Raw genomic sequence first — 26,865 nt, 5'->3', positions numbered from 1 at the left:
AGCCTGATGCTCTTACCATTTGAGCCATACCTCTTTTCTTGTTTTGTATTGGTTTTTGTGTTTTGTTTTTTTAGTGGTTAATTGGAGGTATGAGTCTCACAGACTTTCCTACCTGTGTTGGCTTTGAACTGTGACCTCAGCTCTCAGCCTCCTGAATAGCTCTGATTACAAGTATGAGCCACTGGTGCCCAACTGAAGATTTAATAAGATGACAATTAGTTCTGCTGTACGTTTGGAAATATAAAATAGTAAATAAATGTAAGTTGGAACTAATGATGAATAAATGTTTTCAAAGTAGAATAACTCTTTAAAGGTACTGCATTAAAACAATCTATTTTTACTGAAGAAGAAAATAATAATTGCACTAGAAGCAATCATGTTTGGCCCAAGAGAACAACATTCTTTAACATTTAAGATCTGTGTGTGTGTGTGTGTGTGTGTGTGTGTGTGTGTGTGAAAATACTGTACAGAGGGGTTACAATTACATGGGCAAGATAATGAGTACATTTCTTATCAAGCATTGTTGCCTCCTCCTTTGTTTCCCCTTTCCATCCCTTCCCATCTTCCCCCCTCCCCCCCCAGCCAAAGTTGTAAAGTTTGTTTTTTTGGGGGGGGGCATTCTGGTGGTGGGGCCTGGGCTGTGGGCCTGAGCGCTGTCCTTCAGCTCTTCAGCTCAAGGCTAGCACTCTACCACTTGAGCCACAGTGCCACTTCCGGCTTTTTTTCCTGCTTATGTGGTGCTGAGGAATAGAACCGAGGGCCTCATGCATGCAAGGCAAGGCTCTACCACCGAGCCACCTTCCCAGCCCAAAGTTTGTTTTTTGACATAACGACTTGTACATCTCATTGTTTCAATGAGTCACCTGTATCCCTATTTAAATGATTTGTTTTTGCCTTTCCCCTCTACAAATTATACCAATATTAAATACAGTGAGAGCAGGGGTTATACCATGGGGGAGGGACATATAAAGCAACAAAAAATCATCTTATAAATATGTTAGAAACAATTGCATGAAAGAGAAAAAAACATTTGAATACTTATCTTTTCCTTTTCCTTTGTATTAAACTTTCACATCGATTATAAATGAAAATTTAGCATTAGAATGATAGCATTTTTAATCAACTAGACATTGATAAAATGCACACAGCCTAAAGATCTTGAGACAGTTGAGAGGAACACAGTGGTAACTTGCTTAGCCTCAGGATCTGCCTCTGTCAGGCTGTGCATCAGCACCTGCTGGGTTGTTGTCAGGACTGTGGGTTTATTTATTTATTTTTATTTGTTTGTTTTGTCAGAGTGATGAAGTATGTGATAAAAATCCACTTACGGGAGGAAAGATTTGTTTGCCTTTTGTTCTGAGGTTTTGTCTATGGTCTGCTGACTCTTTTGGTCTTAGGCCTGTGGTAGGGCAGACATCACTGTAGAAACATGTAGCAGAGGACAGCTGTCCACCTCATAGCAGCTGGGGGGAAGAGAGAGAGAAAGGGAGAGGAAAGGGAACCAGGGAGGGAGGAAGAGAGAGAGAGAGAGAGAGAGAGAGACAGAGACAGAGAGACAGAGATAGACAGGCAAACAGATGTCTCTCACTCCCAGTGACCTACTGGCTCCAATCATGTCCCGGCTTCCCTAGTTTGTATTGCCTCTCTCAGTCATCCATTCAATTATGAATCCATCAATGGGCCAATCTACTGATTTAGGTCAGAGAATCCTGATCCAGTCACTTTCCCTGCCCCCCACCCTGAACATGGCATTTGGAACCAAGTTTTCAAGCATGAATCTTTGGGGAACATTTCCTATTGAAATCATCACAAGGGATGATATTTGTAGCTAGGTATGGAGAGAGAGAATAGAACTGACAAGCTGAGATCAGCTTCCAGGTTTGCTGTAGTTTAAATTGTTTTCTGTGCTAGGGATGGAGGCTGGTCTGTTTTCTGTGTGTCTGACCTTAAGAGAATTGTGGCGATGGAGTCGACCGGAGCTATTTGGTTCCCCCCCCCCCCCCTACCCCTTTGCCTGAGGTGACTCAGTAGGCTCTTATACACAGACAGGAAAATCTCTGAGCCCTCACATGCTCTAGTTGGCAAAATTAAGAGTTCCTTGGAAAATCCCTGTCCATTCAATTATGAATCCATTAGTGATTTTTTTAAGTATTTTAAACTAACTTTTTACCATTTTTCCCCAAGTTTTTTTTTTTTTATTGCATGTTTACTGTAGGAAAGTTTTACAGAAATTACAATGAGGGACTGGGAATGTGGCATAGTGATAGAGTGCTTGCCTAGCATGCATGAAGCCCTGGTTCAATTCCTCAATACCAAATAAACCGAAAAAGCCAGAAATGGTGCTTTGGCTCAAGTGATAGAGTGTAAGCCTTGAGCACAAAGAAGCTCAGGGACAGTGCCCAGGCCCTGAGTTCAAGACCCAGGACAAATGTCAAACAGAAATACTACAGTGAAAATAAGGGATATATTCTTGCTCTTCTTACTTCTGCACCATTCCCAGTTAGCCAGTCAGAGGACATCTGTACTTTGACTTCTGGTAGATTGGTTTTACCTGCTGTTGATCTTCATGTGGAATAAGGGAGTCAGATGGCATATACTGAATGGAATCTGTTCAACACTGTGTCTGTGAGCAGCAGCATCTTTCTGTCAGATTGGCATGTTGCAGTTGTTATAGCTCTGCTGCTTATTCTGCAGAAAGATGTCCCAGCATCAATACAGCATCTTCCTCACAAAGCTCTCTGCCTTTACATTACCTTCATACTACATTTGGATATATCATCATCATCATCATCATCATCACTATCATCATCATCATCATCATCATCACTATCATCATCATTTTGCTAGTACTTTTTTTAGTGCTGGTTCTGGGGCTTGAACTCAAGGCCTAGATGTTTGTCCTTGAACTTTTGTGCTCAAGGCTGGCATTCTACCACTTGAGCCACATCTCTACTCTAGCTTTACGTGATTAGTTGGAGATAAGAGTCTCATAGACTTTACTATTTGGGCTGGCTTTGAACTGTGATCCTCAGATCTCAGCTTCCTGGGTAGATAGGATTATAACTACCAATACCTGGCAGTACTGTTGTTTGAACTCAGGGCCTTCTATTTTCTGGCCTTGCTTGCTGGGTTGATACTCTACCACTTATGCCATGCCTCCAGCCTGGCCTTTTCTCATTATTTTACAGATGAAGTCTCAAGGACTTTTTTGCCCAGGCCAGCTTCAAACTTCCATCCTCTGGATTTTAGCCTCTTTATTAGCCTGTAATCCTTTATAGGCATGAGATAACTATTCCTGATCTCTCATTATTTATGTATCATTTATAGTGATTTTTTTTGCCAGTCTTGGGGCTTGAACTGAGGGCCTGGGCACTGTGTCTGAGCTTCTTTTGCGCAAGGCTAGCAGTCTACCACTTGAGCCAGAGCACCACTTCTGGCTTTTTGTGTTTATATGGTACTGAGGAACGAACTCAGGGCTTCATGCATGCTAGGAAAGTACTCTACCACATAGCCACATTCCCAGCCTCTAGTGATTTTTTAAATGGCTATTCAGGTGTATTCATGGTATCTTATTATTACAGTTGTTTTATTAAGTGTCCAAGTTATTGGACATATGTATTGTTTCCAATTATTTGCTATTACAGAGAATGATGTGTTGAATCTGTTGGACGCAGATTTTCTGGGTTGATTTTTATGGGCTGAAGGACTTTCAGGCTTTTATTAGTTATTGCCAAATGGAAGCACAGATTCCTAAGGGTTCTAGAAAAGTCCCCAGGAACATGGCCCTTGGGCCTTGTGTGTAGTATTGAAGGTGATTCAGACTTTCAAGACATTGTTGTGAGAATATTCAGCCCAGTGTGTGGCCATTATGAACTGAATAAGCCCTCTGTGACAGATAATAAATCCGCAAGACCCACCATGCGTGGGATTCCTGTACTGGGCCTGATAGCAGGAGACAAGCATCCAGTTGGCCCCATTCACAGACGATTGTATGCTTTGATGCTGTGCTCACCAGCTCACAGTATCTGTCAGCTTTCATTGAATAGGCATTTTTCCAGGTGCTAGGATTATGGGAAAGGCTGTGAAATCTGAAATTAGCTCTCTGATTCAAAGAGTGGCCTGCCATTTTTTTCTATGTGACCTTCAGCAAGTTTCCCTCTTTTATTTTTTGGTGTGTGTGTGTGTAGGTGTTTGAGATAGTGTGGCAGTATATAGCCCAAGCTGGCTTGAAACTCATGTTCCTTCTGTCTCAGCCTTCTGAGTGTTGAGATTACATGTGCACCTTACTACGCCTGGCAAGTTTGTCTCTGAACCTCAGTTTCTTGTCTGTAAGGTGGGATCAGTGTTATCTCACCCACATGTGTCTGGTTTGTTTTTTATAAATATGTATGTATATATTGTATGTATATATTATATCTCAATGCAGCATTCACACACACACATGGCATCTATTGGAGGCTGTATAGATTAATGGTTCTCTGAGGAAGTGCAGTTCTATAACACAAATGTGCCAGGCAGATGGCACGGAGAGACCATACAGTGGTGTGGTGGCTGTGCATGGGAGCTGGGCAGTGTCTACAGCAGTGTTAGATTTCCAGGGACTCACGCAGTGGCTGACCCTGCCACTGACCCTCCTTGCTTTTCCTTTGGGGTTACTATTCCCTTTTCTGTGTGGTTACATAAACTTCCAAACACTGTGGTTATAACTGAGGTATCATCTCAAGAAGAATATCAGTGGAACCACTTTCTCTCTCCTCACAGATGCTTTAATTAAATTCCCATCATGAAAACAATTAGGCAAAGATTTGCTATACCTAGCCAGTCAATAATTCAGGGACAGAATCTCATGAAAAGCTTTTGATGTTCTGGAAAGTGCCATGTAAAGAATTCAGAGGTGGTAGGCTTTACAGGGGTGAAAGGCAGGTGTAAGAAAATCCAAATTGTCCTATCTCTTGAGTGAAACACAATACATTTCAAAGCTGTGGTGAAAAGAAAGGCTCAGGACAAAAGGCTTGAAGTACTGAGATTCTCTATTATAAGAAAAGAAAATCAAAGAGCTAAGTCACCTCACTTAAAGTCTCTTTTAAGTGAAGGGTGGGCCCAAAGTTAGCAACTTTGCCAAAAATGGTTCTTGATAGCACAGTGCCAACATTTATTTCTATAGAAAACTTTTTGTATATTCCTATAATGATGCACAGAAGGACATAATAAATAAGTAGCCTCTCTACTTCAAATCCCCAGATTCTGTTTGCTAACAACTCAGTGTGTGTGTGTCTTATCTGTTGGGTAGCTCTTTTCCATCCATCCATCCTTGGATACATCCCCCATATCCCTTCATCTTTTACCTTCTCTGAGCTGAAACTGTGTATTGTATAATCTGCTTTGTTTTATAGAAGAATTTGTAGTCTAATTCTAGAAAAGGATTTAAGTTTGTGATGTGTAGCAAAGAGAAAATGTCGAATTTGCTTTGTCTGTGAATGTTGAGGGAAGGTGTAACATTTTCTTCTGTCTGTCTCTCTGTCTGTCCGTCTGTCTCTGTCTCTCTTTATTCTTTCAAGACTTAGACTAGAGGGGAAGGTGGCTTAGTGGTAGAGTGCTTGCCTTGCATGCATGAGGCCCTGGATTCGATCCCTTAGCACCACATAAACAGAAAAGGCCAGAAGTGGCTCTGTGGCTCAATTGGTAGAGCGCTAGCCTTGATCTGAAGAGCTCAGGGACAGTGCCCAGGCCTAGAATTCAAACACCACAAATGACAAAAAAAAAAAAGACTGGAACTAGAGCTAGTTATCTGTTGCTTTCACTCATTGGCTGCTACTCTTCTTATTACCTGAGCTCCACCTCCAGCCCCAAGGGTTGATTATTTTTTTTCTCTGACTCTCTTAAAATATAATGGGGTAAATGCTCATCTGGTTGATGATGAGGGCATGCCCCATTGTTCTCTGATATGTGGACAAGCTCTGATCCTATTTTTCTGAAGACTCACCCCTCATCCCTCTAGCAAAAGCTGCAGAAAGAAATTCTGGTTGGAATATGATGCCAGGGAGACTTTTATTAATCTCTTGCCTACACTTGCCTTGATAACTGAAGAGTTCATCTCTCCTGAGAATGGGAGACTGCTCAACTTTTCATTTTTAAATATTGAAATCACTGTAACATTCTACTCTGACTACTCAGGAATAGAGACAGGAGAGATTAGTGTCACTAGGATATAGTTTTACTAGAGAAAATCATTTTAAATAGGCTTAAATCTCAGAAGCTGCTTAGACTGAAAGTATTTGTGTCAGATTGGGTGGGATAATTGTGTGTGTGTATGTGTATGTGTACGTGTGTGTGTATGTGTGTGAGAGAGGACATGGAGAAGGAAATAAAAAGAGGGGGGAAGGGGGAAGAAGTTCTAAAGGCTTTCTTTCACTATGTACATGATCTGAATACTGAATATAGAGGCTGTTACTGGAGAGAAGATCTGAGGGAGAGGTCCTGGGCAGGGGGTGTAGGTGAGCGCTAGAATGACTGCCTGGCATGCATGAGGCTTTGGGTTCCATGCTCAGCACTGAAAAAAAAGTTTTGTTTCTTTAAAAAAATTATCTTTACCCAGAAATGGAGTGGTACTCACTAGACATTATGTGGAAAATGAACTATACAACTTGTGGGTGGGGATGGGAGGGAAAGGGGGACATTGTCCACAAAGAAATGTACTCATTACGTGACCCATGTAACTATAACTCCGCTGTACATCATCTTTATAATAACAATAAAAATTACCTTTTAAGTAGGTATACAAAGGAGTTGCCATTTAACAAAGGAGCTTATAGCTATGATATCTTGATCAGTGTCATTCCTTTCAAAAAAAAGTCTTTAGTAGCCATTTCGATTATAGCCATAGCTTGTTGGATCTGGTATTTTTTCAGGATACTTTTTCTCATGCATTTTTAAAATTGTTATTATGAGGGGGGTTTATAGTTTTGTTATTATAAAGGGGGTTTATAGTTATGTAAGTCTGGTAAATGACCGTTGACTATTAACTAGCCACAGGTGTGTTATTTATTATTATTATTTCTCTGAGCTCATTGATTATTGTCTGTGACATGGTGTTTAAGACAGAAGAAGACAGGAGAGAATTCTGTTGCCTTCAGGATTAAAATCCAACTTTAAAGTCCCAGACCATTTTCAGTGTGGTTCTTACTTCCTCTTTCAGCCTCATCTCCTGATATCTCTTACATCTATCTTTTGCCCCAGAATTTCTGGCAAGATGTGGGAAGACCTTCTCAGGCCCACATTCTATACTGCATTTTTAGATAATACATGACTCCTCCAACAGTCTCTGTTGCCTCCTGCCTCTTTGCTTGGGTTTCCTCTGGTGGCATTGTGGTTGACTTGTGCTTTTGCTCTGGTGGAATGCTTTTGTCTCCATTTGCTGACACGTGCCCCGCTGTCTGTATTTCCAGCAGATAGAGATTCTTTCCTTTGCAATGGCTTCTAGCACTCAGTAGGATGCTTAGTACCTATTAGCTGCGTAGTCAGCACAGTGAGCAGATGAATGTGGCAAAGTTACGGGTTTATGATGCTGCCTGTGTTCAGCTTTTGTGTGTTTGGGTAAGTTGTCATTTCTCCTGTGTTTTACTAGTGTATATTAATAGCACAAAACAATGGGTTTTATTTGACATTTTCACTAATGCATATAACTACCTTGATCATAGTTACACTCTATCACCCTTTCTTATTCCAAATAATCTCTCTTCTCTTTGAAGGATTTGTACATGTTTCTTTTAGCATTTCTTTTTTTTTCTTTCTTTCTTTGTGCCAATCCAAGGGCTTGACCTCAGGGGCTGGGTGCTGTCCCTGAGCTTATTTGTTCAAAGCCCACTAAGAATCGCACAGACTTCCTGCCTGGTCTGGCTTTGAACAGCAAGCATCAGATCTCAGCCTCCCGAGTAGCTTGGTTTACAAGTGTGAGCCATCTGTACCTTTCTCCCTTTCAGCATTTTGAATATATTATTTAGTTCTCTCCTGACTTGTAAAGTTTCTATTGAAAAGTCTACTGACAACCTTGTGGAAGCTCCCTCTCTGGTATATGATGAACTGCTTTTCTGTTGTTTTCAGTATTCTGTCTTTGTGAGTTTCCTCACAGTGTGTCTTGGTGTGGATCTCTTTGGATACCAATTTGAGTTTGTTGAGGTTTTAAAATTTGTATCCTATGTCTTCTGTTGAGCTTAGGAAGTTTTGGTTGTTATTTCTTTATACAGGTTTTCTGCTCTGTTCTCATTTTCTTTTGAGACTCCCATAATATATATATTGATCTCCTTGATGATGTCCCATAAATCTTAGTTCTTGTCACTTTTCTTCATTCCGTTTGTTTTTGCTTATCTGACTCAGTTTTTTTGGTTCATTCTTTGTGTTTGTTTTGTTTTGTGTGTTGTTTTTTTTTTTTTTATGTTGGTCCTGGGGCTTGAACTCTGGCCTGGGTGCTGTCCTTGTGCTCTTCAGCTCAAGGCAAGCGCTCTACCGCTTGAGCCACAGCACCACTTCCTTGTTTTGTGTTTTTGTGGCAAGGTCATGCCAGGTAGCCCAGGCTAGCCTTGAACTTGATATCCTCCTGCATCACCCTCCAAAGTACAGATCACATAGATGTGATTCACTGAAACTAGCTAAATTTGTTGCTTCTTTCTGTTTGATAAAGCTGCCATTTTTCAACACCTGAATTTTTGTTTCTTTTATTTTATTGTAAAGATGCTGTACAGAGGGGTTACAGTTACCTGAGTAAGGTATTGAGTACATTTCTTGTCAAACATTGTATGTTTTTAATGTTTCTATTTCTTTTTCTTCATGCCATCATTTTCCTGATTTAATTTAATAATCTGTGTTCTTTTTTTTAGTTCACTGTTTTAAAGAAGAGTATTCGAAATATTTTGCCAGGAAGTTCATAGGTCTGTTTTTTTCTTTTTCTTTTCTTTTTTGTCCCTTGTGGAGCTTGAACTCTGGCCTGGGCACTGTCCCTGAGCTCTTCAAATCAAGGCTAGTGCCCTACCACTTGAGCCACAGCACCACTTCTGATTTTCTGATGGTTTATTGGAGATAAGAGTCTCACAAACTTCCAACCTGGTCTAGCTTTGAACCCTGATCCTCAGATCTCAGCCTCCTGAGTAGCTAGGATTTTAGGCGTGAGCCTCCCGCACTGGGCTAGATCTATTTTTTTAGGCTTAGTTTCTAGATATTTGGTTTTATGGTTGGGTCATGTTTTCTTGTTTTGTTGTGTGTGTTGTATTCGTCTATTAAACTTTGGGTGTATGAAGAAAATCTGGCTCTCTCAATCTTTATGTACTGAGGAAGAACTTTACCAGTCAGCCCAGCTAGAGCTCTAGGGGCTTCTGACACGTTTGAGGACCCGTCTTCCTTCTGTGTGATTCTTTCCACTCGAGGAAGTTTGCTCTGTTTTTAAGAGCCATAATCAGTGATCCTTGGTAGTCTGTCAAAGGCACTGCAGGCTTTCTGATGTTACAACAAGTAACATGTTTGCTTTTACTCTGGTGGCAACCAGGCATGCCAAGTCTACTGCTTGCTGTTCCCCTTATGACTCTTGCTAAGTCAATGGCTTAGGCCTCCCCGTTACAAAGCCAGAATGTGGATGTATGCTAATCTCTTCTCTTTCTGTCCTGATGGAGAAGCCAGAGGCTAGGAGTTTTTCTCCTAATTGTGCAATGCTGTTTTGGTTAGGAGAAGGTTACCTTGGGTGCATGCAACAGACTTGATTATGTTTTGATGCAACTCTTCTTGGCTTTTGCATTCACCTGGGGTGCTGACACTTCTTAATTGGTTTTTGGAGTTCTTGCAAAGGCAATTTGGTTTCGTATTTCTGTTAAGTCAGAGTCTCCATTGGGGAAGGAGGGCTGGGGCTTCCTGTTCTGTGTCTTACTTATGTCATTCTCAAGTGTAGTTGAAATCTCCGTCTTATGAGATGGATATAATTAATTTTGATAGAAATTTGATAACTAATACTGGTGGGGATGGCAGCACATCTGTTCTCTCTCATTCTCTTCTTTAGTCAAGGATTAAAGAAGTCATTCCAGATTTCTGACAATGTTATCTCCGGTCTTTGTCTGCTTGTCTGCTTTAGTATCAGAAGCTAGTGTTTCATAAATGCAAGTTCTGTCAGTCATTCCTATATTGCTATTACATGCACTAATTCCCTGTTCATAATAGGTATAAAAAGGAGATACTTGCTGTGATTATTCCTATTTTATATGTGAGAAAATGAGTCACAGAGAATCTAAATAACTAACCCAAGCTAATAAGGCTGATAAGTGTCTAAGATTATGTATATATGTATGTATATACACATACATACATGTATGCATGTATGTATCTTTATCTATGCATTTATCCATTCATCTATCTACCCTGGGAGATGGACTTCAAGGACTTGTACTTGCTTGCTATGTAGGCACTCTACCATGAACAGCTGAGCCAACAGCTTTGTCTTTTAGTTACTTTGGGATAAGTCTTTTGGTTTTGCCCAGGCTAACTTGAACCATGATTCTTCTGTTATGTTTTCTATCTAGCTGGGAAGACAGGTAGCTACCACCATGCCTAACCACCAGATCCTTATTGGTTGAACTCCTACTGATTTGTTGAAATCCCACTAACTTTTTGCCAGGGATTACCTTCTACCATGATCTTTATCATCTCTGCCTCCTGAGTAGCTGGGATGGTAGGTGTGCACCATTGCACCGTGGCCCTTCACATTCAGTAGTGAGGGAGTACTTTGCAGCACAAAATGGATATTCTTTAATTCATGATTATTGTTTATTAAACTGTGAGCCAATTTGAAATAGTATCTATTGTTGCAATAGACAATTATGATGGATATTATTTTTTGTGTATTGTAAGTTGGAATTGTGTAGCTAGAAATATCTATAATTTATATTTCCAAATGTAGTAACCTCCACGTTATATTTTTAATTTTATTTCTTTTTTTTAGGACAGAGTTTACTCAAAGAGGGAGAATTTCCATCACAGGGGCTGGATTTCTCAACTGTATTTTGGAAACTTTTGCCAGCACATTCTTAAGACAGGGAGCCCAGAAGGTAAGCTTGCTTTCACTTTGAGCCAACATTCATTTTAAGAAACAGTAATGAATACGACATAAAAAGACACACAAGAAGAAAAATCTGGTTAATAGACAAATATATCCAAAACCAATTCTTCTTAATAATTATTATTAAATGCAAATCAGGGTAAAACTCAAGCACTACTTCTGGCCCATTAAATTAAACATATGCCAATGAAGAATAGGTGATAGTATATTGAATACTTATAGCTTAATTACAAGAAATAATCAGAATAATTATGTTATATGAATATAGCAACAGTTTAATAGAAAAGATAATTGCTAATGTTTATAGAGTGTATACTATTTAGTACTGAATATTGAAAGAATTTTTACTGAATTTTTCTTCGGTTCTCATAAGGATATGAAGTAGATATTGCCATCATGTAGCCTGGATAAGAAAAATATTGAGACATGTCCATTCTATTTTTTCCCCCCAGGCCTAGGGCTTGAACTCAGGCACTATCCCTGAGCTTCTTTTGCTTTAGGCTGATAGTCTACCACTTGAGCCACAGTGCCACTTCCGACTTTTTCTGTTTATGTGGTACTGAGGAATCGAACCCAGGGCTTCATGCATGCTAGGCAAGTACTTTACCACTAAGCTACCTTCCCAGTCCATGGCTATTCTTATAGTTTGTAGAAGAAACTAAGGGCCTCTGTGATGGTGCTTCAGAGACTCTTGGATGGTTCTGAGGCTGGTATATCATGTTTTATGTAGATCTTTTCTCTTTTCTCTGTCTTATATGGTAATATACAGGACATTTAACTATCCTATATTCTTGCACTGGCATTATTTTCAGTGTATTCTTTATGCATGCTTATATGCCTACTACAGTGCTGAGTATGTTTCTACATTCCTAGCTGAATTTGCATCAATAATAATAATAATAATAATAGAATATGCAATTTTATAAAATAAGCCTATGCATCTTTTGGGGGAAGCAATAGCATTTAAAAGCCAAATTAGGGTTCAAAGTTTTTCTTATCAAATTGATTACAAGTATTCTCTTATGAAAATCATTTAATCTGATTGGCCTTATAAAAACAGCGGACTGAGTTTGTCTGAGCACTATGGTTTGCCAACTTCCACTTTAGACAGATAAATATTGCTCAGTTAACATAAGCATGTCCACATTTGATATGCCCATCAATCTCAACCTCTTAATGATTTTTAATCATTCAGGGATTGTGTACATGTTGACTCCATGAGATACGAAAGTGATTCACTTTCTCATTTTATTAATGACAATTGACTTGAAGAGTTAAGTGTGCTCAATATGTGAGTAACGGCTTGTCTTTTATTCCCAAATATATCTTGAACACGTGCTCTATGCTAGACATGTACTACTAGTGGGCTAAATTGATTGCCCAAGTCATAGAACTGGACTCTGAACTCACTCCCCCATCTTCCCTTAACAAGACTTACCTCCTGACCTGCTGTTCTACTGGATAGCCCTCAGTTGACTGACAGAAACCTTACCTTCTCAGAACTAAGGCTTTCACAATCCTATTGTGCATTATGTGAATGTGTGGTGGCTTTATGATGCTTGTATTTGTTGGGATTCTTTGGCTTCAAGTAATGGAAACCACTTTAGGCTTGCTTCTTGTACAGCTCCAAGAGTAGCAAGATTGGCAGGCTTCAGGAAGATTGATGACCTGAAAGCTGCCAACCACCTACATGGGATTCCATCTTCAGCTCTTCTGTAAAGTAATATGTCTCCTTCTCTGAAGTTTTGTCATCTATGCTTTTGAAGCTATATATAGTGGGATGTGAGTCTTCGCTGTCCAAGTGGATATTTTTTATATAGAGTGTTGGTGAAATCATGGCACGTTCACCATGGCCATGGATCAGAGTTGAGAGTTATTCTCGGATAAAGAGCAGATGAGAGGGGCAAATGTTTCCGAAGTCGTCTTTTTCTCCAATGTTTCTACAGTACATTTAGTGTTCCTTGTAAGAAGAGAGTTTTGTGTGTGTGTGTGTGTGTGTGTGTGTGTGTGTGTGCGCGCAATTTTTTTTTTTTGTCGGTCATGGGGCTTGAACTCTGGGCCTGGGTGCTGTCCCTCAGCTCTTCAGCTCAAGGCAAGCACTCTACCACTTGAGCTACAGCACCACTTCTGGTTTTCTAGTGGTTTATTGGAGATAGGAGTCTCATGGTCTTTTCTGTCTGGGCTGGCTTTGAACCAAAATCCCCAGATCTCAGCCTCCTGAGTAGCTAGGATTACAGGCCTGAGCCACCGGTGCCCAGCTTTGTGTGTGTGCAATTAAAAAAAAATTAATTTAATTTTTTTTTGTGCTGGTCCTGGGGCTTGAACTCAGGGCCGGGGCCTTGTCTCTGAGCTTTTTTGTTCAAAGCTAGAGATCTACCACTTGAGCCACTTCCAGTTTTTTTGGTTGTTAATTGGAGATAAGAGTCTCGTGGACTTTTTCCTACCTGTGCTGGCTTTGAACTGTGATCCTCAGATCTCAGACTCCTGAGCAGCTAGGATTGCAGGCAAGAGCATTGGTACCCAGCTAGTTTCATTAATCTGAATCCTAATTCCTAACCTGTAGTACCTTGGACAGTGTTCAATATATTTTGTGCCAAAATGAAGAGAAAAGAAGAGAAAGGAAATATTTACAGTGAAGTCCATACTTGGTTTCTGATGAATATTAACTGGATTAAAAAAAATCAAGCCAGGGACTGGTGGCTCACACCTGTAATCCTAGCTATTTAGGAGACTGAGATCTGAAGATCACAGTTCAAAGCCAGCCTGGGTAGGAAAGTCTGTGAGACTCTTGTTTCTAATTAACCACTAGAAAACTGGAAATGGCACTATGGCTCAAAGTGATAGAGCACTAGCCTTGAGCAAAACTGTTCAGGGACAGTGCTGGGCCCCGAGTTCAAGATTCATAACTGAAAAATGAAAATCAAGTGACTTGTTTTCTTTTTGTCAGTTGTGGGGTCTGAAACTCTGGCCTGGGTACTGTCCCTTAACTCTTCAGCTCAAGGCTAGTGCTCTACCACTTGAGCCACAGCACCACTTCGGGCTTTTTCTGCTTATGTGGTGCTGAGGAATCAAACCCACGGCCTCATGCATGCAAGGCAAGCACTCTACCACTGAACCACCTTCTCAGCCCCTCAAGTGACTTTTTAAAGTGACAAATTCCAGTGATTCCTGTTTATTCTATTTTTCTTGCTATGCTCAGAAGTAAGGCTTTTGCCTTTTCCTAATTTTACTTTTTCTTTCTGAAAAGGCTAAGTTTAATTAGCTTTTCAGGTTTAGAAGCCACTCATGCTAAAGTGTCTTTTCTCTTGTATCCTGGGGAGATGCTTCCAGTACTAGCCTGACTTCCTGAAAACCTTCACAGCTGAGCCTGCATAAGTGGCTTTAGCAGGTGCCCCTGAGAATGTGTTAGGTGATTTTATTTTCACTTTAGGACTTTATCCCTGAGGCTGTTTAGTAGTGCTAAAGATGAGCTATGATAGCTATCTTTTCTTTGTTTCTTTTTTTTCCTGTAAAGGCAAAACTAGGCATTCACAAACTTTTCTACCATGTTGTTTGTAAATTATAATCTGGCTCTAAGTACGGATTCCCAAACTGAAGTCACTTGTGTGGCTCTGGGGACTTGTTCAATTGCTTCTGTTTCTTTTCCTTTACTATGAGGGAGCTTACAAGTCACAGACCTTTCTGACTCACATGTTGGCTTTTTACACACCTGGTACCTACTTGTCTCTTGGATTAGACCAGTGTGGCCAACAGATTTCCCTTGGGTAGTCAGGCTGGCAGTTGTGCCCCAGGAATAACAGCAGTTCTGAACTTACTTCCTCCCTTTGCTTTTGTGACCCTGGTACAAGATTCTGTAGCCCCTCATCCTGTGTTTGTTCATTCACAAAAGAAGAATCCTAATACAGTGCCACACACATGTATGTGTGAAAGTTATTTTTTGATAAATTGAAAAACCCAGAACAAGTATACAAAACATATTCTCTCTCTTTTTTTTAGTGAAGAAAATAAAGTTCTTGTTTCCATTTTCTAGCATATTTGCTTTAAGTATTAAAAAAAATCCTGATCACCTCCTTTTTAACAATATTTTCTTTTTCTTTTTTGGCTGTTTTGAAGATAGTGTCTGACAGGCTGGCCTCAAAGTTTTATCCTTTGGATCACAGTCTCCTGAGTAGCTAGGATTACAGGCATAAGCTATTAACACCTGGTTGTCATACTTCCTTTTTGTTATTCTATTTTTTTCCTTTTACAGTCATGTGAACATATATAATGTACACAACTGGAGTTTTAAATTCATTTCAACTCCATAAGGACTTTTCTCATATCAGTTGTGTGCCAGGCACTGGGTAGGATACTGGAGAAATGTGTAGGAATAAGATAAATAGATTGGTTTATGCAGCTTTGACGCTGGGACATCTAGCCCTGGGTGGTAAGCATGACATACAATGAGTATAGATGTCAACTGATGCTGGAAACATGGAGCCCTGCCTGGTGCTCAGTGCTGGGCACTGTGATCACTGCTGCAGAAGGAATTATAATACAGCTCCCGCTTAGAAGGCCTTAGTAGATCCAAGCACTGTGCTTACCACCCATTACCTGGTCTGCTTTGCTGAGAAGAATTGTTTTCCTTATATTCCAGTCTTATGTATAGGGAAATGGAAGACCCAAGTGGCAACCACAGTTTTCTCAAGGTAATAGAATTTGAAAGTGGTACAGTGGAATTCTAACCAAAGTCAGCCTGACTCTGGAGTCACTCGATCCTGTTTGAGGCACTGTAGGCATGTGTGTGCTTGATTCAGCGAACGCTGTACAGTGAGGATGAACAAAAGTACAGCTAAGGATCTCAGTTATGATGGGGGAAGTTAGAGTAGGGCAGAGGAATGGGGGCCATACTGTTTGGATGGGCCATTGTATACTTAGCATGTCCTGCCTTCTGTTTGGAGCCCATGGCCTCTGATATTGTCCAGATGACAGGTGCTGTACATTCCAGACTGGCACAGGCTGAGGAGATATTTACTGATGTATCAATCATATTTCTACAATGGTTTAACTGGGGTTTAGACTCAGGACCTTATGGTTGATCCATGAACGTAGCCCCTGACTTCTTTTAGGTATATACTCAGAAATAAAATAACTGAATTATATGGTAATAATATGGTAAAGTTTCTGAGGAGTCACTTAAAAGATTTAATTTTTAAAAGCTGATAAACTATAATGCATTTAGTGTATAATCTGATGTATGTATACAACATGGAAAGATTCAGTAACCTAATTTACATATTTATCACATTACTTAGTTATATTTTTTGTGGTGAAAATATTTGAAGATTATTCTCTAAACAATTTTGAAATTTATAGTACACGATTATTAATTACACTCACCATACCTGAATGTATTTCTCAAAAATGTATTTCTCCAGTCCAACTTTGTATCCTTTGCCGAATGCCTTCCACATCCTCTATTCAAATCCATAACCTCTTTCCCCCCTCACTCAATTTAACCTACATAACCACCTTCAACCTACATAACCACCTTCTGTGAGAGAATTTTAGATCTCATATTTCATATGGGATTTCATAAGTATTTATTTATTGTGCCTGAGTTATTTCATATAACATTGTGTCCTCCAGGTTTATCCATTTAAATGGATAAACAAAATGACAAATCCTTTGTTTTTAGGCCAAATAGTATTTATTCTATTGTGTATATATGACACATTTTCTTTTCTTTCTTTTTTTTTGTTGGTTGTGGTGCTTGAACCTGGGACTTAGGCACTAACCTGAGATCCTTTGCTTAAGGCTACAGCTTTACCATTTAAGCTATAGCTCTACCTCAAGTTTGTTGGTGGTTAATTGGAGATAAGAGTCTCATAAACTTTCCTGCCTGGACTGGCTTCAAACTGTGATCTAAAGATCTTAGCCTCCTAGGTGGCTAGAATTACAAGTTTGAGCCACCAGTGACTGGCCAAATTCCACACTTTCTTTAACCATTTTCTAGGCTTAAGTTGATTCTCTATTTTTGCTAACATGAATAATCCTGCAATAAAAATGAGTATGCATCAAAGCAGAACTCACACCAATACTCCTCCAACTCTTAAATGAAATTGAAAGAGAAAGTTCACTACTGAACTCTTTCTATGAAGCCATCATAACCCTTATCCTCAAATCAGGCAGGGACTCATCAAAGGAAGAGAACTATAGACCCATTTTTTGATGAACATCCATGCAAAACTTCTCAACAAAATTTTGGCCAATCGACTTCAACAATTCATCCAAAAAAATCATACACCACAATAAAAAGGATTCATTTCAGGGATGCAAAGCTGGCTCAATATATGCAAATCAATTAATATAATTCATCACATCAACAAGAGCAAGGATAAGAACCACATGGTTATCTCCATAGATGCAGAAAAAACATTTGACAAGATCCAATACCCCTTTATGATGAAGGCTCTGGAAAAACTAGGAATCCATGGAACATTCTTCAATACAACAAAGGCTGTATATGACAAACCTACAGCCAGCATTATACTTAGTGGCGAAAAACTAATGCCATTTCCTCTAAAGTCAGGAATGAGACAAGGATGTTCACTCTCCATTTCTCTTCAATTTAGTATTAGAATGCCTAGCTACAGCAATAAGACAAGATGCAAACATAAAGGGGATTCAAATAGGGAAAGATGAAGTAAAACTCTCCCTCTTTGCAGATGAAAAGATCTTGTATTTAAAGAATCCCACGGACTCCACTCCCAAATTACTCAAGTTGATTCTAAACTTTGGCAAAGTAGCAGGGTATAAAATTAACCCTCAAAAATCAATGGCTTTTCTGTATGCCAACAATGAGAAGAGCGCAGCTGAAATCAGGAAAGCAACTCCATTCATAACAGCCCCGCAAAAAATAAAATTCCTAGGAACTAATTTAACCAAAGAAGTGAAGGACCTCTATGATGAAAACTTTAAAAACTTGAAAAAGGAAATCAAAACAGAACTTAGAAAGTGGAAAAAAAAAACTTCCCATACTGCTGGATTGGATCAACATCGTGAAAATGGCAATATTTCCAAAGGCTATCTACAAATTCAAGGTGATACTTATCAATATTCCAACCGCATTCTTCAAGGAAATAGAAGAGGCAATCTAAAAATTCATATGGAACAATAAAAGACCCCAAATAGCAAAAATAATCCTTAACAGAAAGAACACTGCTGGAGGAATATCAATACCAAATTGCAAGCTCTAATACAAAGCCATAGTTATCAAAACAGCTTGGTACTGGCACAAGAAGAGACCTCAGGACCAATGGAATAGAATTGAAAACCCAGAAATGAACCCACAGACCTATCGTCACAGAATCTTCGAGAAGTGAGCGGAAAAAAATAGGCAGGAAGAAATCAGTAAATGATGCAGGCAAAAATGGTGCTAGATCCTTATCTATCACCCTGCACCAGAATCAACTCCAAATGGATCAAAGACCTTGGAGTCAAAGCAGACACCCTGAGAACATTACAAGATGGAACAGGAGAAACCCTATGTCTCCTTGACACAGACTGGAATTTTCTTAATAGAGACCTAGTAACACAACAAAGCAAAGAAAGGTTGGACAAATGGGATTGCGTGAAGCTGCAGAGCTTCTGCATGGCAAAGGACATAGCTAGCAAGATCAATAGAAAGCCCACTGATGGGAAGAAGATCTTCACTAGCCATACAACAGACAACAGCCTCATATCAAAAATATACTTTGAACTCAAGAAATTATATACCCCAACAACAAATTCTCAAAGAAACAACTGATAAATAATGGGCTAAAGACTTAAAGAGAAACTTCTCTGAAGAGGAAAGAAGGATGGCCAATAGACACATGAAGATATGCTCAACCTCTCTAGCCATAAAAGAAATGCAAATCAAAACAACATTGAGATACCACCTCACCCCAGTTAGAATGGCTAGAATCAAGACCTCTAATAACAACAGATGCTAGAGGGGATGTGGCCAGAAGGGAACCCTATTGCATTGTTGGTAGTAGTGTAGACTTGTTCAACCACTTTGGAAAGTAGTATGGAGATTCCTCAAAAGACTCCATATAGAGCTGCCACTTTTGGGCATTTACCCAAATGTTCACAAACAAGACCACACTAAAGCTACCAGCACAACTATGTTTATTGCAGCATTATTTACTATAGCTAAGATATGGAACCAACTCAGATGCCCCTCAATAGATGAATGGATCAAGAAAATGTAGTATATATAGATATACAATGGAATTCTAGTCCTCCATCAGAAAGAATGACATTGCCCCATTTGTTAGGAAATGGAAAGACTTGGAAAAAATTATATTAAGTGAAGTAAGCCAGGCCCAAAGTAACATAGGTCCCATAGTTTCCCTTATTTGCAATAACTACTATATGTCTGGGACAAGCAGAAAAGGTCAGATATGATGATGTTAAGTGAAATGAACCCCAAGATAGGGATACAAGTGTTATTCTTTTCTTTCTTGCTATTGTTTCTAATGTATTTATAAGGTACCATGTGATTTTTTTTTGTTGCTTTGTATGTCCCTCCCCACAGTATAACCCCTGTTTTCACTGTATTTGATGTTGGTATAATTTGGGAGGGGAAGGGAAAAATTGTTTAAATAGGGATACAGGTTGACCCATTCCAACAATGAGATGTACAAGAAGCTATGTTGAAAAACCAACTTTACAATTTAGGTTGGGGGGATGGAAGGGGTTGGGGTCGGTGGTGAGAGGTGGGGGGAGGTGGGAGTGTTCTTTAGGAGGTGGGAGGGAAGGGATGGTAGGGGAAAAACAAAGGAGGAGGCAACAATACTTGATGAGAAATGTACTCATTACCTTGCTCATGTAACTGTAACCCCTGTGTACAGTATTTGCACAATAAAAAAAACTTATTTTAAAAAAGATACATTAAATTGAGTATGCAGGTGTCTCTTTGATGAATGGATCTCAAATCATTTGGATCTATACCCATGAGTGTATTGCTATATTTTATGGTAGTTCTTGTATATTTATTTTTTCATTTTTGCAGTGCTGGGTTTCAAATCCAGGCCCTCATGCATGCTAAACTAAACAAGTGTTCTATCACTGAGATACATCTACCACTACAGTGGTCTTACTTGTAGTGCTTCAGGAAATCTCCACCAACACTGTACAGACGTTTCCTTTGTTCTACATGTGTGCCACACTTATTAGGTTTTATCTTTTTAATAATAGCTATCATGAGGCGTGTGAGATGCTGTGTCATCGTCGTTACACCTTATACTTTCAATTAATGATATTGAACAGTTTTTAGAGTGATTGGTCATTTTTCGTGTTTTGAGAATTATCTATTCAGGTCCTTGGTTCCTTAAAATTTGTTGATGATTTGTTTGATTTCCTTAGATATTTCAGATATTAATTCCTTTTCAGACTTGATAGGAGGTTTTGTAAATATTTCTCCATATGCAGCTCATCTCTTTGCTGTGTTAACTATTGCCTTGGCTGTGCATTCCCTTTTGTTTATTTTTGCTTTTCTTTTGACTGTGCTTTTATGGTTAAATCTTGAAAACTGTTGTCCTGGCCATGATCATGAATCTTTTCTTATGTTTGCTACTAGTCGTTTCAGCTTCTGAAACTTACACCTTCAGTGGTTATTGATTTGATTTTTTTTTAGTACATGTGAGGTAGGGGTACAAGTTCATTCTTCTATATGTGTTTATCCAGTAGTCTCCACTCCACTGATTAAAGAGACCATTCTTTTCCCATTATGAAGCTGATGGCACCTTTGGTTAAATTTGAGTGACTATGAATGTGTAGGTTCTTTTCTGGTCTCTGCTCTGGTCCATTTATTCATGTGTTTATTTTTGTGACAGTACCATGCTATTTGATTCCTATTGTTTATTTTGTATCAGGTAATTTAGAATCAAGTATTTGATGCATTCTAGTTTGTTCTTTTTCAATATTGCTTTGGCTTTTTTTGTGTGGTCTCATAAAAATTTTGGGATTATTTTTCTATTTCTATGAAAACTGCCATTGGAGTCTTGATGAGGATTGCATGGAATCTGAAGATAGTTTTGGATAATATAAACATTGAAAAATATTAATTCTTCTAATCCATGAACCTGGGATAGGTTTCCATTTGTTATGATCATTAATTTCTTTCATCAGGGTTTTCTAGTTTTCAATGAGGAATCTTTGACCTTCTTGGTTATTTATTTATTTATTTTTGCTGGTCCTGGGGCTTGAACTCTGGTCCTGGGTACTGTCCCTGAGCTCCCTTTACTCCAGGCTAGTGCTCTACCACTTGAAGCAGTGCCACATTCGGCTTTTTCTGTGATTAATTGGAGATAAGAGTCTCAGAGACTTTCTTGTCGAGGCTGGCTTTGAATCACTATTCTCAGATCTCAGCTTCCTGAGTAGCTATGATTACAGGCATGAGCCACTGGTTCATGGTTGGTTAATTTATTTTTAAGTGTATTTTTTGTAACTTGCAAATTGTTTTGTAAAATACATTTTTTTGTAAAAGTACTGTACAGAGGGCTTGCAGTTACATGAAACATTGTTACCTCCTTTGTTTTTCCCCTACCATCCCTTCCTTCCCACCTACATAACTACGTGCCACCCCTTCCATGCCTAAATTGTAAAGTTCAGTTGTCAATATAGTGTCTTGTGCATCTCATTGTTACAATGGGTCAACCTGTATCCCCATTTAAGCATTTTGTTTTTTCCTCTCCCATAATTAGAAAAGTGTATAATATACAAGATGGAGGGCACCAATATTAAATATAGTGAAAACAGCGGTTATACCGTGGGGGAGGAACATACAAATAAACAAAAAATCACATAGTACATTATAAATGAATCAGAAACAATAGAAAAAAAGAAAAAAACCACTTGAATCCCTATCTTGGAGTTCATTTCACTTAACATCATCTTATCTGGTCATATGTACATAGCTTTTGACCTTTTCTGCTTGTCCCAGACATATATTAGTTATTGCAAATAAGAGAAACCATGGGACCTATGTTTCTTTGGGCCTGGCTTACTTCACTTAATATAATTTTTCCAAGTGTTTCCATTTCCTAAAATGAGGCGATCTCATTCTTTCTGATGGAGGCATAGTATTCCATTGTGTGTGTGTGTGTGTGTGTGTGTGTGTGTGTGTGTGTATGTATATGTATCTCACATTTTCTTGATCCATTCATCTACTAGGGGCATCTGGGTTGGTTCCATATCTTAGCTATGGTAAATAATGCTGTGATAAACATAGTTGTGCTGGTAGCTTTGTAGCTTTAGTATGGTCTTGTTTGTGATCATTTGGGTAAATGCCCAAAAGTGGGATTGCTGGGTCATAGGGGAGCTCTATGTGGAATCTTTTGAGGAACCTCCATACTGCTTTCCAAAGTGGATGAACAAGTTTACACTCCCACCAACAATGCAGTAGGGTTCCCTTCTGGTCACATCCCTTCCAGCATCTGTTGTTATTAAATTCTTTTTTTTTCCATTTCTTTAATTTTTTTATTGTGAAAATACTGTACAGAGGGGTTACAATTATATGGGCAAGATAATTAGTACATTTCTTATCAAGCATTGTAGCCTCCTCCTTTGTTTCCCCTTCCCATCTCTTCCCATCTTCCCCCCAATCCCCCCACCCAATCCTCCCTCCCCCCCACACACCAAAGTTGTAAAGTTCGTTTTCGACATAACAACTTGCATATCTCATTGTTGCAATGGGTCCACCTGTATCTCTATTTAAACGATTTGTTTTTCCCCTTCCCCTCCACAAATTATACCGACATCAAATACAGTGAAAGCAGGACTTATACCCTGGGGGAGGTACATACAAAGCAAAAAAGAAATCATCTTATAAATATGTTGGAAACAGTCTCAAGAAAGGAAAAAAAAAATTTGAATCCTTGTCTTGGGGTTCATTTCGCCTAACATCAACTTGTCTGACAGGTTCCGGTTTTTTTTTTTTTTTTTTAATTTAATTTTATTTTATTTGAGAACATACTGTACAGAGGGGTTACAATTACATGGGCAGGATAATGCATACATTTCTTACCAAGCATTGCAGCCTCCTCCTTTGTTTACCCTTCACCTCCCTTCCCAGCCTCCCCCCCCCCCCACCCAATCATACCACCCCTCCCCCCACCCCGACATTGTAAAGCTGGTTTTGACATGACATTTTGTACTTCTCATTGTTGCAACAGGTCCACCTGAATCCTTAAACGACTTGTTGGTCCCCGTCTCCTCCACATGTTATACTGACATCAAATATAGTGAAAGCGGGGGTTACACTGTAGGGGAGGGACATACAAAGCAACAAAGAAATAATCTTATAAATGCGTTAGAAACACATGCATGAAAGAAACAAAAACATTAAAATACATATTTGAGGGTTCGTTTTCCTAACATCACATTATCTGACTTTTTCCGCTTGACTCATACCTATACTAGATATTGCAAATAAGGGAAACCATGGGACCTATGTTTCTTTGGGCCTGGCTTACTTCACTTAATATAATTTTTTCCAAGCCTTTCCATTTCCTAACAAAAGGGGAAATGTCATTCTTTCTGATGGAGGCACAGAATTCCATTGTGTATATATACCACATCTTCTTGATCCATTCATCTACTGAGGGGCATCTGGGTTGGTTCCATATCTTAGCTATGGTAAATAATGCTGCAATAAACATAGTTGTGCTGGTAGCTTTAGTGTGGCCTTGTTTGTGATCATTTGGGTAAATGCCCAAAAGTGGGATTGCTGGGTCATTGGGGAGCTCTATGTGGAGTCTTTTGAGGAACCTCCATACTGCTTTCCAAAGTGGTTGAACAAGTTTACATTCCCACCAACAATGAAGTAAGGTTCCTTTCTGTCCACATCCCCTCCAGCATCTGTTGTTGTTAGAGTTCTTGATTTTTGCTGTTCTAACTGGAGTGAGGTGATATCTCAATGTTGTTTTGATTTGCATTTCTTTTATGGCTAGGGATGTTGAACATTTCTTCATGTGTCTATTGGCCATCCTCCTTTCTTCTTCAGAGAAGCTTCTCTTTAAGTCTTTCACCCACTTACTTATTGGGCAGTTGTTTCTTTGAGGATTTGTTGTTGGGTGGTTTAATTTTTTGAGTTCCAAGTATATTTTAGATATGAGACCCTTGTCCGTTGTATGGCTAGTAAAGATCTTCTCCCAGTCCGTGGGCTTTCTATTGATCTTGCTAGCTATGTCATTTGCCCTGCAGAAGCTCTGCAACCTTATACAATCCCATTTGTCCAACCTTTCTTTGACTTGTTGTGTTTCCGGGTCTCTATTCAGAAAATTTCGGCCTGAGCCAAGGAGACCCAGGGTTTCTCCTATTCCATCCTGTAATGTTTTCAGAGTGTCTGCTTTGAGTTCAAGGTCTTTGATCCATTTGGAGTTGATTCTGGTGCAGGGTGATATATAAGGATCTAGCTTTAGTTTTCTACATGTAGTTAACCAGTTTTGCCAGCACCATTTACTGAAGAGGCTGTCTGTCTTCCATTCTATTGTTTTAGCTCCCTTATCGAAGATTAGATGGCTATAGGTCTGTAGGTTCATTTCTGGGTTTTCAATTCTATTCCATTGGTCCTGAGATCTGTTCTTATGCCAATACCAAGCTGTTTTGATTACTATGGCTTTATAGTAAAGTTTGAAATTTGGTATTGATATTCCTCCAGCAGTGTTCTTTCCGTTGAGGAGTGTTTTTGCTATTCGGGGTCTTTTATTGTTCCATATGAATTTTTGGATTGCCTCTTCTATTTCCTTGAAGAATGAGGGTGGAATTTTGATAGGTATTGCGTTGAATTTGTAGATAGCCTTGGGAAGTATTGCCATTTTCACGATGTTAGTCTTTCCAATCCAGGAGCATGGGAGGTTTTGCCATTTTTTAAGTTCTGTGTTGATTTCCTTTTTCAAGTTAAAGTTTTCATCATAGAGGTCCTTTACTTCTTTAGTTAAGTTAATTCCTAGGTATTTTATTTTTTGTGAGGCTATTACAAATGGAGTTGCTTTCCTAATTTCAGCCACACTTTTCTCATTGTTGGCATACAGAAAAGCCATTGATTTTTGGGGGTTAATTTTATAACCTGCTACTTTGCCAAAGTTTTGAATCAGCTTGAGTAATTTGGGAGTGGAGTCTATGGGATTCTTTAAATACAAGATCATGTCATCTGCAAAGAGGGAGAGTTTTATTTCTTCTTTCCCTATTTGGATCCCCTTTATGTCTGCATCTTGTCTTATTGCTGTAGCTAGGCATTCTAATACTAAATTGAAGAGAAGTGGAGAGAGTGGGCATCCTTGTCTTGTTCCTGAGTTAAGAGGAAATGGCTTTAGTTTTTCACCATTGAGTATAATGCTGGCTGTAGGTTTGTCATATACAGCCTTTATTGTATTGAGGAATGTTCCATGGATTCCTAATTTTTCCAAAACCTTCATCAGGAAGGGGTGTTGGATCTTGTCGAATGCTTTTTCTGCGTCTATTGAGATAACCATGTGGTTCTTATTCTTGCTCCTATTGATGTGATGAATAATATTAATTGATTTGCGTATATTGAACCAGCTTTGCATCCCTGAAATGAATCCTGTTTGATCGTGGTGTATGATTTTTTGGATGAATTGTTGAAGCCGGTTGGCCAAAATTTTGTTGAGAAGTTTTACATCAATGTTCATCAAAGAAATGGGTCTATAGTTCTCTTTCTTTGATGAGTCCCTGCCTGGTTTTGGGATGAGGGTTATGATGGCTTCATAGAATGTGTTCGGTAGTGAGCTTTCTCTTTCAATTTCATTGAAGAGTTGGAGGAGAATTGGTGTGAGCTCTGCTTTGAAGGCCTTGTAAACTTCCGCTGTGAAACCATCTGGTCCTGGACTTTTCTTAGCTGGGAGGTCTCTTATTGCTGTTTCTATTTCAATGCTTGATATGGGCCTGTTAAGATAGTTTAACTCATCTTGGTTTAGTTTTGGCATGTCAATATTTGCTAGGAAGAGGTCCATTTCTGTCAAGTTCTCAAACTTATTAGCATAAAGTTTTGAGAAGTATTCCCTTATAAAGTTCTGAATCTTGGTTGTTTCCGTGGTGATGTTTCCATTCTCATCTCTGAGTTTATTAATTTGGGTGTGTTCTCTTCTTTTTCTGATAAGATTTGCTAAGGGTCTGTCAATTTTGTTAAGTTTTTCGAAGAACCAACTCTTTGTTATATTGATTCTTTCTATGGTTTTTTAAGATTCTAATTCATTTAATTCTGATTTAATTTTAATTATTTCTTTCCGTCTACTGGATTGGGGTTTATCTTGCTGCTCTTTTTCAAGGAGGTTTAGATGTGTCATTAAATTGTTAGTTTCAGATCTCTCCAATTTGTTGATGTAGGAGCTCAGAGCAATAAACTTGCCTCTGAGTATTGCCTTTGCTGTGTCCCAGAGGAGCTGGTATTTTGTGTGTTCATTTTTGTTGAATATCATGAACATTTGAATTTCCTTTCTAATCTCTTCCATGACCCACTCATGATTCAGCAGTGTGTTGTTCAGCCTCCATGTGATACCGGACTTTCTTTGGTGGCTTTTGGTGTTGAGTTCTAATTTTATTCCCTTGTGGTCAGAGAGAATGCAAGGTATAACTTCAATGTTTCTGAATTTAGACAAGTTTGCTTTGTGGCCTAAAATGTGGTCTATTTTAGAAAACGTTCCATGTGCTGCTGAGAAAAACGTGTATTCTGATGCTGCTGGGTGAAATGTTCGGTAAATGTCTGTTAAGTCTAGTTGATCTAT

The 26,865-nt window shown here is 39.1% G+C and overlaps 1 protein-coding gene across 1 annotated transcript in view; it reads left to right on the top strand.

The window, feature by feature from the left end:
* Prelid2 (PRELI domain containing 2) overlaps positions 1 to 26,865 on the top strand; it is a 103,230-nt gene that overhangs the window by 34,404 nt on the left and 41,961 nt on the right. Inside the window, exon 5 of the mRNA XM_042692117.1 lies at positions 10,976 to 11,081. Coding sequence (XP_042548051.1) covers positions 10,976 to 11,081 — 106 coding nt within the window. The remainder of the gene's footprint in view (positions 1 to 10,975; positions 11,082 to 26,865) is intronic.

Source organism: Dipodomys spectabilis, unplaced genomic scaffold, assembly GCF_019054845.1.
Source record: "Dipodomys spectabilis isolate Male_0828 unplaced genomic scaffold, ASM1905484v1 ptg000147l, whole genome shotgun sequence".
NCBI classification, from domain to species: domain Eukaryota; kingdom Metazoa; phylum Chordata; class Mammalia; order Rodentia; family Heteromyidae; genus Dipodomys; species Dipodomys spectabilis.
This window is presented reverse-complemented; position numbering and strand designations above follow the sequence as displayed.